At 30.7% G+C, this 13,158-nt stretch overlaps 1 protein-coding gene across 2 annotated transcripts; it reads left to right on the top strand.

The window, feature by feature from the left end:
• Positions 1 to 3,146: 3,146 nt before the first annotated feature.
• LOC146942123 (protein MRG2-like) lies at positions 3,147 to 7,477 on the top strand. Of its 2 annotated transcripts, none has more exons than XR_015032590.1 (10): positions 3,147 to 3,445; positions 3,538 to 3,591; positions 3,679 to 3,692; positions 3,778 to 3,914; positions 5,203 to 5,243; positions 5,498 to 5,602; positions 5,780 to 5,859; positions 6,356 to 6,525; positions 6,898 to 6,977; positions 7,129 to 7,477. XR_015032590.1 is itself a non-coding variant. In XM_085756075.1 (10 exons), the coding sequence occupies exons 1-10, from the start codon at positions 3,293 to 3,295 to the stop codon at positions 7,235 to 7,237; spliced, it is 948 nt and encodes a 315-aa protein (XP_085612201.1). In that variant the 5' UTR covers positions 3,147 to 3,292; the 3' UTR covers positions 7,238 to 7,477. The 2 variants fall into 2 exon arrangements, 1 of the variants encoding a protein (XP_085612201.1); XM_085756075.1 differs by having other exon boundaries at positions 6,893 to 6,977.
• Positions 7,478 to 13,158: the final 5,681 nt, after the last annotated feature.

The raw sequence follows: 13,158 nt of genomic DNA, 5'->3' as shown, positions 1-13,158 counted from the left end.
TTTTCTTATTTTGGGGGTTTGGAAAATGGATATGTGATTGAATCTGGGTAAGAAAAAGGATATCATTGTGTAGAATAAGAAATAGGTTATCGTGGAGGTTTGTTGCCGAAAGGGGGTGGAAGGAGTAATTGGTGTCTTTTCCGAATAAAGACAAAGAGACAGACGCAGAGGTGTTATAGTTGTAATAAATGTGCCTATCCTTTCTGGCACTTGCTTTAACCCAATAGGTGAACGACACACATGAATTTGGAGTTTCATTGGTTCTGCAAAAGCCAAAAATTTCGAAATCGGACAATATTTGTCGTAAGGGGATCCCTATTTTCTTCGTGAATGGTAAACATTTTTTTGGTATTAGATCAACGGTTAGAGACTTTTGGACGAATATATAATGTCTTTTTCTATAGTTCCAATTCTAATTTTAGCATTTTCTAATAATTACATGGATATTTTTGGGAGGTGGGGAATTTGATTGCAACAATGTACTAAGTTACAAGGTGAACAAGGCCTAAGTGACAACTGCGCTATTAAGAAATTAAACTTTGGACATAAATTCAACTAGGATAGATATATTCAAGAGAAAATAAATTATGTAACACTAGTTTTCTTAGAGTGGGCTCAATTGGTCAGTTGGTTACTTATTCCTTTCCGTAAAACTAAGCAACACTACAAATGGATTCCGTGGCTAAGGTCATGTTATTAGTGGGTTAGTTCACAATCCTTCAATATGAGGTTGTCTTGATTAGAGGATTAGACCCCACTATCGATCCTATTTACAAAGATATGGATCTTTTGATGCCGTGGTTCAACTTGAGGGGATTATATTAGAGATTTCGCTATAAAAATTTACCTTCATTTTTTCAAGTTGTAGGATGTAGTGATCTTAACAGTGAGATCTTCAACACAATATTATCATGTTGAGTCTGAACATAGAGGACCAAAAACCCTATTAACATCTAATTTGATTGTAAAATTGATTTCAAGTGATTTATAAGAGCAACTCTAACAAAGATTTCTTTCAAGTCCTTAACAGGATAATTTCATATGAGAAATGATATTTGTTCAACCATTTTGTTACAACTTTTTGACAATTTTCTATCTCATACTCACATGATGTTATTATCCTCTCTCTTCCTTTTTCTCTCTCTATTATTTTTGATCAATCAAAAGAGAGAAAAACAAAGTTGTCACCAAGGTTGTCATTAAATGGATGTACATATATCATTGCTCATTTCATATTACTAACACAACCTAGGTGACGAAGTGGTTTAAAGTGTTGTGGCATTGTAGGTTCCACTTAAACTATCGATGGTGAGTGAGTTAGTTCATTAGAGGTGCTCTAAGGTAGTGAGAAGACCTTTCAATTAGGAGTGAAAACCGAATAAGCAATGTGAAAATGGAATAAGTAATATCAAAGAATTGATATAGTATTTTTATATGGCTGGTCATATAAAATTGTGATTTTTTTTATTCATGCCTTTATGACCGGCTTAAATGGAATCTAACTTCTCATAATATTGATGTGCCTAATATTCATTGACCAACTTATATTGCGGTCGCCATTTGAAGTTTTTGGAAGGATTGCAATCTGTTTATTTGTTAAGGCAGAGTCATAGCTGGTTAGTTTGTGTTTATAGTTTTAAGACACTTAGATCAAAAGTGTGAATCAAAATCAATAGACCAAACTCTCCATCACTTATCACTTATAAATACAAACTAGTCCACTATGTACACCCAAATGAGAGACATGTGCCATAATCCAACGAATTCCAATTTCCCATTTATTGTTCACCGATCCAACGACATTAACTTTTAAGAACAGATTGGGAGGAGGAGATCAAGAAGACGAAGAAGTAAAAACATGAGATTGAGAACTTATAAGCACCATTTTCAACATATTTTGATCATCATCATTGATTCTCCAGACTTTACAAACTATGAAACAACTTTCCTTTTAAACCATGTACTTCGTTTCTTGCATACGAAATACCAGTACCACCACAACAAGGACAAAACAACACCAAATTCTTCAATAAAGGCATACTAGTTGCTAGCCTTTTCAAACCAATAAATGAAAGAAAACTGATAGTCCTCCCAATTAAAGCCTAAAGAAGAGGGAAACCAAACCCGTTACTACCGCATACATTCCTTGAATAGATGATCAATGTCTTCTTCTATTAAACCACATTTAGGACAAAAATGTTCCATCATCAAACCCATATGGATAAAATTCTTTTTCGTTGGAAATAATTATCTTTCAAAACTCGCCAAGTCAAGTGAACAAACATACTTTAAAAATTTATTTATATTGTTGATTAATTACATCGATTATTTAATGAATTTGATAAAAGAATTTTTGTTAATTTTTATTTTTTAGCATTAACCTTTCGATTCTCAGGAGAAAGAGTTCGTGATAAGTAAAGTCTAACCAATAATTGTTCTATAAGAATTGAATTAAGGTTTTATTGAACAATTTCTTTGATGAAATTCATTAATCACTTAAACTCAAATGTTTGGATATTTTTTTATTTTATATTTGAGACAAGAGTGAGTGAGTATAGTATAATATATAAAATATGCAATCATTGTATAATAATCAACATAAAGAAAAAAATATTAGGGGAAAATAGATGACAATATTATAATATATTAGTAATCTTTTTTTTGAACAAGCCAAAATGAAATATATTATAACACAAAGGGTGATTCATCTCGCACAAGGTGTGCAGAAGAGAATCACCCACCAAAAGTCACAGATACAAGTCTAGTGCCAATAAAAACACTACTGAAGCGAAATAAATTAGTAATCTTACTTTGTATGTCTAATATTAAGTGTCTACTTTTCTAATTTCTTACTTTGTTTGTCCCGTGAGCATAACTCAGTTGGTAGGACAATGCATTGTTATATGTAGGGGTCAGGGTTTGAACCCGAACACCCCACTTATTCACCTTATAAGGTGAATTCTAGCCACTAGGCTACCAAAATAATTTTTGTTTGTCTCTTTAACAATATTAATACAACATTTATTGTATTTCAATCACTTGACTATTAACAAATGTGTGTATTAGGACATGATACTTATTCTATCATTAAAACTTTCAAAATAATAATTGTTTAATAATGATAGTGTAAAACTCAAATGGAAAGTGTGAGAGTATTTTTTTTTTTTTGGAGTAAAGTAGGAGGTGTTCTTTGTTGCTGGGTTTTGTTAATTGGATTTGCATTTGTGTCAGAGAAATTCACCATTTAATAAAAACCAAAACACAGTAGCACTAGGTGCAAAGAAGAACTAGAATGAAAATGGTGAATTCAAAAACAAGCAGTGACGACATTTCAGAAGATAGCAGTAGCTCTCAAACTGAAATCGAAAATCACATCTCCGTTTCTCCTTACGATGAAGGAGAGAAAGTTTTCGCATACCACACTTCTTGTCTTTATGAAGCCAAGGTTTTCTTCCTTTCTCGTTTTTCTTTCCTTTTTCGTTCTTATTTAAACCTAATTCAACATTTTCACTATACTTCTCTTCCGAAAATTAATAGGTTAAGCAAATTGAATACAAACATAAACGATGGAGTTTCTTTCTTCATTATCTCGTAAGTGTATTTTCATCATTTCTCTCATTTTTATTTCCTCTTGTTTTGTTTTCGTAACTCTAAGGGATTCAATTTTCATTGTTTCAGGGTTGGAAGAAAACGTAAGCTTGTGATCATTTTGTTGTTGTTGATTGTGTTGAGAACTGTGGGTTTTGATTTGTTAGGGTTTTGTGTGTTTTACTGCAGTTGGGATGAATGGGTTGGTATTGATCGATTGATGAAACATACTGAGGAAAATATGCGGATTAAACTTGCACTTGATGAGAAATATGGTAATGATAAGAATGCCAGAAAGCCTCGTGGATCCTCCAAGAGTTCTAATGGTCAGATATTTTGTTTCAATGCTTTAACTACTCAGATAACTTCTAACTGATTTTCACCTTCCTTGTTTTTTTATAGCATAGTATAGATATTAAAGATAGGCAACTGACTGCAGAAATTAAATTAGTACATGCGCGAATGTTTTGTAAAGCTTATGGAAACAACTTATGACATGTTCATAAACTATTTTCAGTTTCTTTCTGTACGATCTTCAAAATAGGTAATGAAAACAACTTATAGCTTATGTAAAAAAAACAATTTGACATTATCTTATGTTTTGTTGTAGAAATATCTTATACATAAGTACTTGTATGATTAGCGCTTATGCTACAACTATAAGTGATTGCCTAAGGACCATATAATTATTGAATTATTGCTTATATATTCAACTTGTAGAGGCATGCCTACTGAAAATACAATTCACATGGTAAGAAACAATTTGCTGCAAGACATTCACATTGTTCAGGAACTGGAAGCCTCGTAATTTAACATGATGGGGGGAATTAATTGGTACTTGGTAGTTATTGTTAATAGTATTTTTTTTTCAGGGGAAGGGTTATCCATCTTCTCCAATTTTTGGATAATAACTTGTTGGGTATTCTTTTCTTTAAAGAAAAACATTCTTATGTGTTTGACCTCCTATTGAACTTTTTATGGCATTTGTGTATAATGGCTAGGTCAAAAGAGTTTGAACACTGGGGAAATACAGACACTTAAGTAAGAGCAATTATTTTAATTTCATATGCTTTGGATCTACCATACAAAATGATAAGGATATAGAGGGAGATGTCTACCATAGAGTCCAATTAAACTTAAAAGAAAATTGGACTGCATAGTTGTAACAATTTTAATGTTGTATGAGAGTGAGTGTTGGGCGATAAAGATCTAACAAGATAGTAAACTCACTGTTGCATAGATAAGGATGGGTGGTGGTGATTACACAAGTCAAGATAGGTTTAGGAATGTAATCATTATAGGGAAAGTTTGGGTAATTTTCATTGTAGAAAAGATGATAGGTCTTGTCTTAGGCACTTCGAGCATGCAATGAGAAGGCTCGGAGAAGCACCTATGTGAAGCTTTATCTAGATGGAGGATAGTCCATATCTAGAGTTAGAGGGGGCACACCAACATAAACCTAGCACATACCACACTTCTGATCTAAACTCAGTGCACATTTTAATTTTATTTTTCTTGTAGTGTATGTGGTGAAGTAAGAGGACTTTATGGTTTATTACTTCATGCAAATATGTTTAAACCAATCTAAGACATTTTGGGAAAAATGTAATGCAGTAGCAAGAGGCAGAAAAAGAAAGAATGATTCTCTGGTTAAGGTACTCTCTCATTTCAAATTTTAATTTGTACCAGGATATAATCATATATGATATACACCCATGCGTCTTTGAAGTTCACGTAATTCATTTGCATTAATATAAACAATGTCAAATTAGTTGGAAATTTGTAAGGAAATATTTCAAACTTTTTGCTCATGTTTTATCCCATGTATGAGGTGAGGGAATGGTTCTTTACAACTTTTTTTTTACTATAGGGTATAACATAATTGGTTTTATTGTTTGCTTGATGTCAGGAAAAACTTGCAGTTCTTCCGGACAAACTTGTCAACATTCAGATTCCACTAACACTAAAGAAGCAATTAGTTGATGATTTTGAGTTTATTACTCATCTCGGCAAGGTAGCAATGTGGTTTTTACTTTTTAGTATATTAGTATTAATATTATCTACAAAGATCAGTCAATGCCTCATTTTCTTTACAGCCATTTTGATATTGCTTTGGACGGATCACATTTTATTTCAAAGAAGAGAAGCTTATTGCATTTCAAAATTGTTGATTTATGTTTTTTCTCTGCAGCTTGTTAAACTTCCTCGTACTCCTAATGTGAACGACATATTCAAGACTTATTTTGATTACAGATTGAAGAAAAGTGGATCGTAAGTTCATGCTGTGGCACCCTCCATATTTAAGCAGTGTTGAAATACCCCTGTCTTGTGGGAAATAAGTACTGAATTATTTTATATATCATTTTGGAGTAACAGAGAGAAAAACTCCGCATAAATGCCGATATGTATCAGTTTAAACAGCAATGTGCAGCCAAGCTGAAAACTGTTTTTAAATTAATGATGTTGATGTGTTTATTATCATTAAGAGTAAAGCTCTGCCTCAATCTTCTCACAAATTAGATTCTAAAATAAGTTTTTTTTTTATTCGGTCTATATTTAGGTGTGTTTTCCCCAGTTGATAGAAAGTTCCAATATGATTAGCCTGTGCCTGAATTCTAATTTTGTGTTCATGTCCTTTACCTGGTTTTTCTGCTTATACTGAGTTAGTATCTTGAAATCACTACCCCTTCAGCCCTGTTTTTGATACATCCTTTATATTTCCACTTGTGATGCTTATTTTTACAGTTTAATTCTATGTTTGGTATAGGATAGCTGATTCCGTTGAAGAAATTATGAAAGGATTGAGTTGTTACTTTGACAAATCACTGCCAGTGATGCTCTTGTACAATAATGAGCGTCAGCAGTACCAAGAAGCTTGTCCAAATGATATCGTTCCTTCTGCTATATACGGGGCTGAGCATTTGTTACGTCTCTTTGGTATGCTCATTAGCCCTTCCCAGACAAGATGATTATATTATTTAGGATTATGCATTTGTTGTTTTGCAAGGGAAAATAGATATAAAGGTCTTAGCTCTTAAGGTTTCTCTTATTTTGCATGTTATGACTTTAGACTTAATTGTTGCACTTGCACCCTGTTATGGAAATACGGATGTTGATAGAGTTCTACAAAATGCTGGCCATTTGGAATCAGCCTCACACATGGGTTTATTGCTATGAGCTCATAGTTTTCTCTTCATTTTATAAAGCTTTTTGTTTTTAAATTGTGCATTCTGTAAAGCTTTATTATTAGGACTTCTAATACTTGTGTTTCTATTTACTGATGCACTTTTTATGTATTTGAAAGTCAAGTTGCCAGAGTTATTGTTCCATGCTAACATTGAAGGCGACACATTGATAGAACTCCAGGCACAAATACTTGACTTTCTCAGGTATCAATGTTTTCCTCTTAATTTTATGTTAAATTAGTCATTGATGATGAATTTAAATTAGTCATTGATGATGAATTTAAATGTTAAATTAGTCATTGGTGGTTGACATTTAGCGAATAAACATGTTCTGTAACTATAATTCATGGTGCAGGTTCTTGCGAAAAAATCAGAGAGCATTTTTCCTTTCTTCTTATCATGTCCAAGAAGATGTTGAGAACAGCAGTGACAAACAAGTTTGTATTGCACATAATATCACATAGCTTCTGCGGTTGCAGAATGCTTGTTACAAATGCAGGGCAAAGAGAGTAAATGTTGTCAAATTAGATTTGGTTAAGTGTTACTTGTAGTATTGGAAATGTAAACCTTTTCAGGGTAAAGGGAGAGGAACTATTTAAAGGATACTACTGACCCTCGTTTTTGAATGTCAGTTGTATCTCTGAAATTTGTTAGATTTAATTTGTTGTTCAACGAAAAGGTTTTTATAGATGAAGTTTGTTATGAAGGTAAAATTAAAGTCTTGATGTGTGCATTAACTAAAATGTTATAGCTTCATACATAAGCGAGAGATTCCCTTGAGATGGAACAGTGAGCTATCAGACCAAGATCAAATAGATACCTGATCAAACAAATAGTGCAATGACATTGAAGTGGATTGGAATTAAGATATTTGCCTATTAAATTCTAGGGCTATGCATTGCCATGTTCATGAAGAGCATGTCCATATTCGACACATGGAGATTCAAGAAGCTAATGAGCAAGATTTGCTCAAAAACTTTAGCAGGTCTGAATTCTTACACAAAATTACATACACAACAATAGTTTGTCCTTAGGATTAGTCTTTATAGTTATAGTCGGAAATGTCTGGTTCATTACTAAAATAAATTCAAACCTTCTAGTAGCAAACAAGGAAATGAGACAAAAAAAAAAAAAAAACTCAAGTGAGCCTAAGAAGGATGTAGCAAGCATGTATTATTTTAAATGTAATATACTGTTTTTGTTGTTGATGGAACTGGTAGTTACATTGTTAAGTACTGACTTAAAAAAAAAAAAAGGTATTAGTGTACGAGATTGTCTAGATCTTTGACGCGAGCAAGGGTAAAATAAATTGCTAGTTTCAGTCGCTATAAGTGTACTTAGACCATTTCTAATGGGGGATCCCTCCCTTTTAAGACTTGGTACCTATAAGGTAGTCTCGTTAAAGGAAAATTATTTTGGGTACCTAATGAGAACAAAGTCTCAATTGGAACCTCCAATTTTAAGTGGGGTCTATATTTTTAAATATTAGAATATTGAAATATAATGACATAGATTTATGGGTTAAATATGTTTTTGGTCTCTATAAAATTGGAACCTTTTAAGTTGAGTCCTTACTTAATTTTAATAGTTCTTTTAATCCATAATTTTTTTTCTGCACTCAGTATTAGTCCCTCCTCAATTCAAATTTGTTTAATTTATGCTTAAACTCTTGAGTTTTTGAACAATTTTTTGCAGACGTGTTAAGAACATTACTAAAAGTTACTCTACAAAAAATTGTCGCAAAATTTGATTTCTACGTCCAGATTTTGTTAATTTTATCTTTAACTTTTTTCGTTTTAAAAAATTCATATTTAATTCGTTTCATGTTAAAACATTCTAAATTTTAGTTAATGAACCTTTCATAGAATTCTAAACTTGTCTCAAAAAAATCGTACAAAAATTTAAGAGTTTAAAGATAATTAAACAAACTTTGTTATAACATGGACTAAAATTAGAAGTAATTTTTTTTTTGTAGAGACTAAAAAACCTATTAAAATTAAGTAAGGATTAAACTTAAAAGTTCCCACTTTTATAGGGACCAAAAACATATTTAACCCTAGATTTATTGATAGATGATTAATAAGTCTTGTTGAAAATATTTATGTGAAGTGCTGAGTTGGAGAGATTGACTGTTTATTAGGTAGTACTATTAAAAAAGGGAAATGATAACCAGTGTCCCGGGGCACTAGTTAAGGAATCAAATATAATAATATTACATAGAAACTTTTTTTTTTTTTGACAAAAATATTACTTAGAAACTTATGTAATCAATTTCTCAAAAGTGTAAAAGCGTTATTTTCAACTTAAAACTTGCTTTTTTTGACTATCTTATTGGTTGGCATGATCTATTAAAATTTTTATAAATGAGGGATATGTAAACGTAAGACCTATTTAAATATCCAAAAATAAATGTCTCCATCGTAGATACTCTTACATTGCTAGTTTTACTCTTCATTGTATTGATACTAGTGTAACGCCCCGTGCCAAGCACGGGATACACTTTATTTAAAATTCTTTAAAGTGTTTTACACAAAAATAGGTTTTTCAAATATTATTTGATTTTTTTAGTTTGATTTCATACTAGAATTTTGACATTATGTTGTACTTTATCATCATATTTAAAATTGAAACAATAAATCACTGTTTATTGAGACCAAAAAGGTTAAATTTTATAAAGATATAACTATTTTTGTGAGAGTGAAATAGTGATAAAATAGTGATATAACAATAAAGATATAACTATTTTTATCGGAGTCGCCTTTTTAAATTCCTTGAAAATGGAAAAATAGTACATTCAAACTGATATATCTTCAAAATTAATTGACAAATAATTAAAATAATAATTAAATATTATAATGTGTTATATATTTAAAATGAAAAAATAAAAACAAATTAGGTTCACCCATTCAAATTCAATTCAATGTTCTTGTAATGTATCTTTGTATTCTCTTTCAATACTCACCAGAGTTGGTTTAATTTCTTTCATTCTTAAAGGCTCACATAAGTATAATTTCTTTTATTGAATCCTTATTATTTTTAGTGTGGAGGGAGAGTGGAAGCTAGGAAAGTCAATTGGGTTAAGTGGGATAAGGTGTTTCTTGGTCGATATAGTTGTTGCTTGGAGATTCGTATAGTGTAGAATTTTAACTTATCTTTGTTAAGTGAATTGTTTTGGATGCTAATATGGATCAATGAGTTTGCGGTTTAAAGTTTTAGCATATTAGAATAGGTTGGAGGGAGTTCATGTGAAGAGTGGGGACAGTTAGGCTTATATGTGGTAGAAACACTTCCATAGTGCTAAAATAGAGGCGGAGATGGAGATTTGAAATTGGTTTGATGACAACTTGACGATAGTGGAGAGTAATGAGAAAAATACACTTTTTTGCCATGAAACGTGGTTGTAGAGTGGTCCTTTGTGTAATATATTTAAAAGAGTTTTTTAGTTATCTCAAAATAACTCTGCCATTTAAGGAGATGCGTAGGTTAGAGTTGGATGGGGTTGAGACGATGTCATAAAATTTTTCTTGGAAGGAAGTGCAGGGGATATATTGTTGTTCTTTGTTGGTGGAGCATGGTGAACCTATGGCTCTAAAAAAATCTCATTGGGAACAAATTAGTTCCTCTAAATCTCTCTCTCTTTTCGTGGAGACTCTTGAATAACTGAATCTAACAAAGGATGACTTAACTTGATGGAGTATTTTAAATATGGACTCATTTTTATGTTCTGACAGGTGTGAGAAAGAGGAAAATGTTAATCATTTTTATTTTTAGTGTGAATTCTTCGATAATATTTGACATAATATTCTAAAGTGGTTGGATAATTATTGTGTTCTTCCCATTAATTCCTGCGAGAGTACTCTTAATGGTTCTCAACGGTTAAAAAAAAAAGGTTTATTTTAGTTTTTAGTTGAGTTTGTTGACTTGCATTTGGATTATTTGGAAAGACATAAATTCTTACATTTTTGTCACAAGAACCCGTTTATGGTGTTGTTAGATAAATGTACAATTCTCATTTAGTGGTGGCAAAATGCTAAGAAATTAGGTTCGTATTTTGAGTTGCAATGTTGCTGAAATAATCCATTTACTTGTCTTGGTTATTCTACCTCATGATTTGGTTCTTTTATACCTATGCATCTCGAACTTTGTATTTTCCTTTGTTAGGCACATCTTGTGCTTGAAGGATTTTTAATATAATTGATTTGACGTTTTCATTCAAACAAAATCCACCTTAGTCAAGACACCAATTACATCAATATATAATATCTTAAATGTTAAGTAACTTAACACTAAAATTTTCAAGTAGTTAGAAAAGGGGTGGGGATGGGGGTTCAAAATTATTTTAATGATAAAAATGTATATAACCAAACAATTACATTGATGGTTATAAATTATTACCCTGAAACAATTTAATTTTTGCCAACATAATGGCAACAACAACATTTTGATATTCACCAAAAGATAGAAAAGGGTTCAACTCTTCAACACACTCTCTAAAAAGAGTACATTTAACGCCATACCTATTCAAAATTGTCAAAGGTTATACAAATATTAATTAATACCATAATACATGTTTTAAAAAATACACTTACAAAAAATCAAGCTTACCCATTTGACTCTAGTTCAATGACATTCATCTTAATTTTTCCACTGTCTCATCTTAATTTTTCCAAAGCAATTTTAGATAGTTTGACTTTTGTGTTGATTGTGAAATTCAGTTTGTATTCGATGTGTGATGGTCGATACGAACCACTGTTGTAAGCAACATAAAATGAGGAAATCGTGAACACCATTCCCTCTTGGTGCTGCTCTTTGAACTTGTATCAATGTTCATCGTATAGACGCACCAATTCGATCACCCTAGATAACAAAGATTAAAACACTATACTTTAAACAAAAAAATACAAAAAAATATAAACAAAAAACAAAAACGATATGAAAAAAGTACCTTTCGATCCTTTAGAACCAACTCCATGGAAAATGGTAGTTTTTTATTTTATTTTTGTAGTCTTGAACAAACCAAGCACGAACAACCTCACAACCAATGTCCACGATTGTTTTCTTGGCGAAACATCAGAGATGAAGTCGTGTTTCGTAGACATTTTTCTTTGCATTAGAAAAAATTACAGAAATAACTTAGAATATAGTTATCAGAGAACCAAAGAATAGAAAAATAAGAACTATATTTTGTGATTCATTTGTACTCGTACCCAAAGTCGCTCCTATTTACATAGAAAAATAGTACCATAACGATTAATATCTATTAATTATTAATTTGACCGTTTTAAAATTAACATTATCAACGTCTTTAATATTATAAAATATGCATTAAACGATTAGATTATATTTCATGTAACCTACAAAAAATTAACTTCATAACATTTGAAATTTAATAATATATTATTAATATTAAGTAATATAATTTTGTAACGAATAAATATTAATTATATAACCTTAAAAACTAATTACTACAATTAAATTTTTAATTAGTAGGTTACTGTAATAGTGTAACGGACAAAAATTCAAAATATAATTTATTCAAGTTATTTATTATAATTTTGTAACCTACCAAATTTTTAATGTACCGTATAAATGTTAATCGAATACTAATTATATTAATAATTATTTGATTGTAACGTGCCAATTTTTTAATGTAACATATAAATTTTAATCGAAACAATAATTGTATTAATAATTATTTGTTTGTAACCAACTATGTATTTTATGTACAATTTAATGTTAAATAAAAAACGGTTTTTAATAATAATTATAATTATTAAGCTTGTATTAAAAATAAGAAGAAATTTTTGGAACTAATGCCAAGTAGGATTTTGTTGAGGTGGACATCTTTAGAAGAGAGAATTTTGAAATAGGCTATTTCTAATAACTCTAAATTGTTAGTATAAAGATAATAATTTTGAATGAAATAAAATAAGTTTGCTTTGAAAAACAAAAAAGGCTAGTGACATACATTTTTTTTTGAAACGGGGTACTGACATACATAAAAAGCCAAATAATAATGCGCTAAACATGATACTTCCTCCGGTCACTATTATAAGCAAAAATCAATTTTTTAGGTTTATTTATTAAATAATGTATTTGGTATATATTATTGACCAAATACATCATTTAATAAATGAACCTAAAAAGTTAATTTTTGCTTATATTAATGACCGGAGGGAGTACTATTTTATGTGATATAATTCAATTAGGTACATCATGATCATTATAATTTAATTGATAGACTTGGGCACACTTCACTTATGAGGGGATCCTAAAATACCTGGATTCTATTGAGCTAAAAACAACTAAGTCTGAGTGGTTTGAACACCGCATCTTCACCAAAAAAATTAATATACATGTAAATCTTTTTTTTTTGTCAAGTAGC

This window comes from Medicago sativa, chromosome 3 (assembly GCF_051527215.1).
Source record: "Medicago sativa cultivar Bolivia chromosome 3, Bolivia_mono, whole genome shotgun sequence".
Taxonomy (NCBI): Eukaryota; Viridiplantae; Streptophyta; class Magnoliopsida; order Fabales; family Fabaceae; genus Medicago; species Medicago sativa.
The sequence above is the reverse complement of the archived record's forward strand: the minus strand, read 5'-3'. Positions and strand labels throughout refer to the sequence as shown.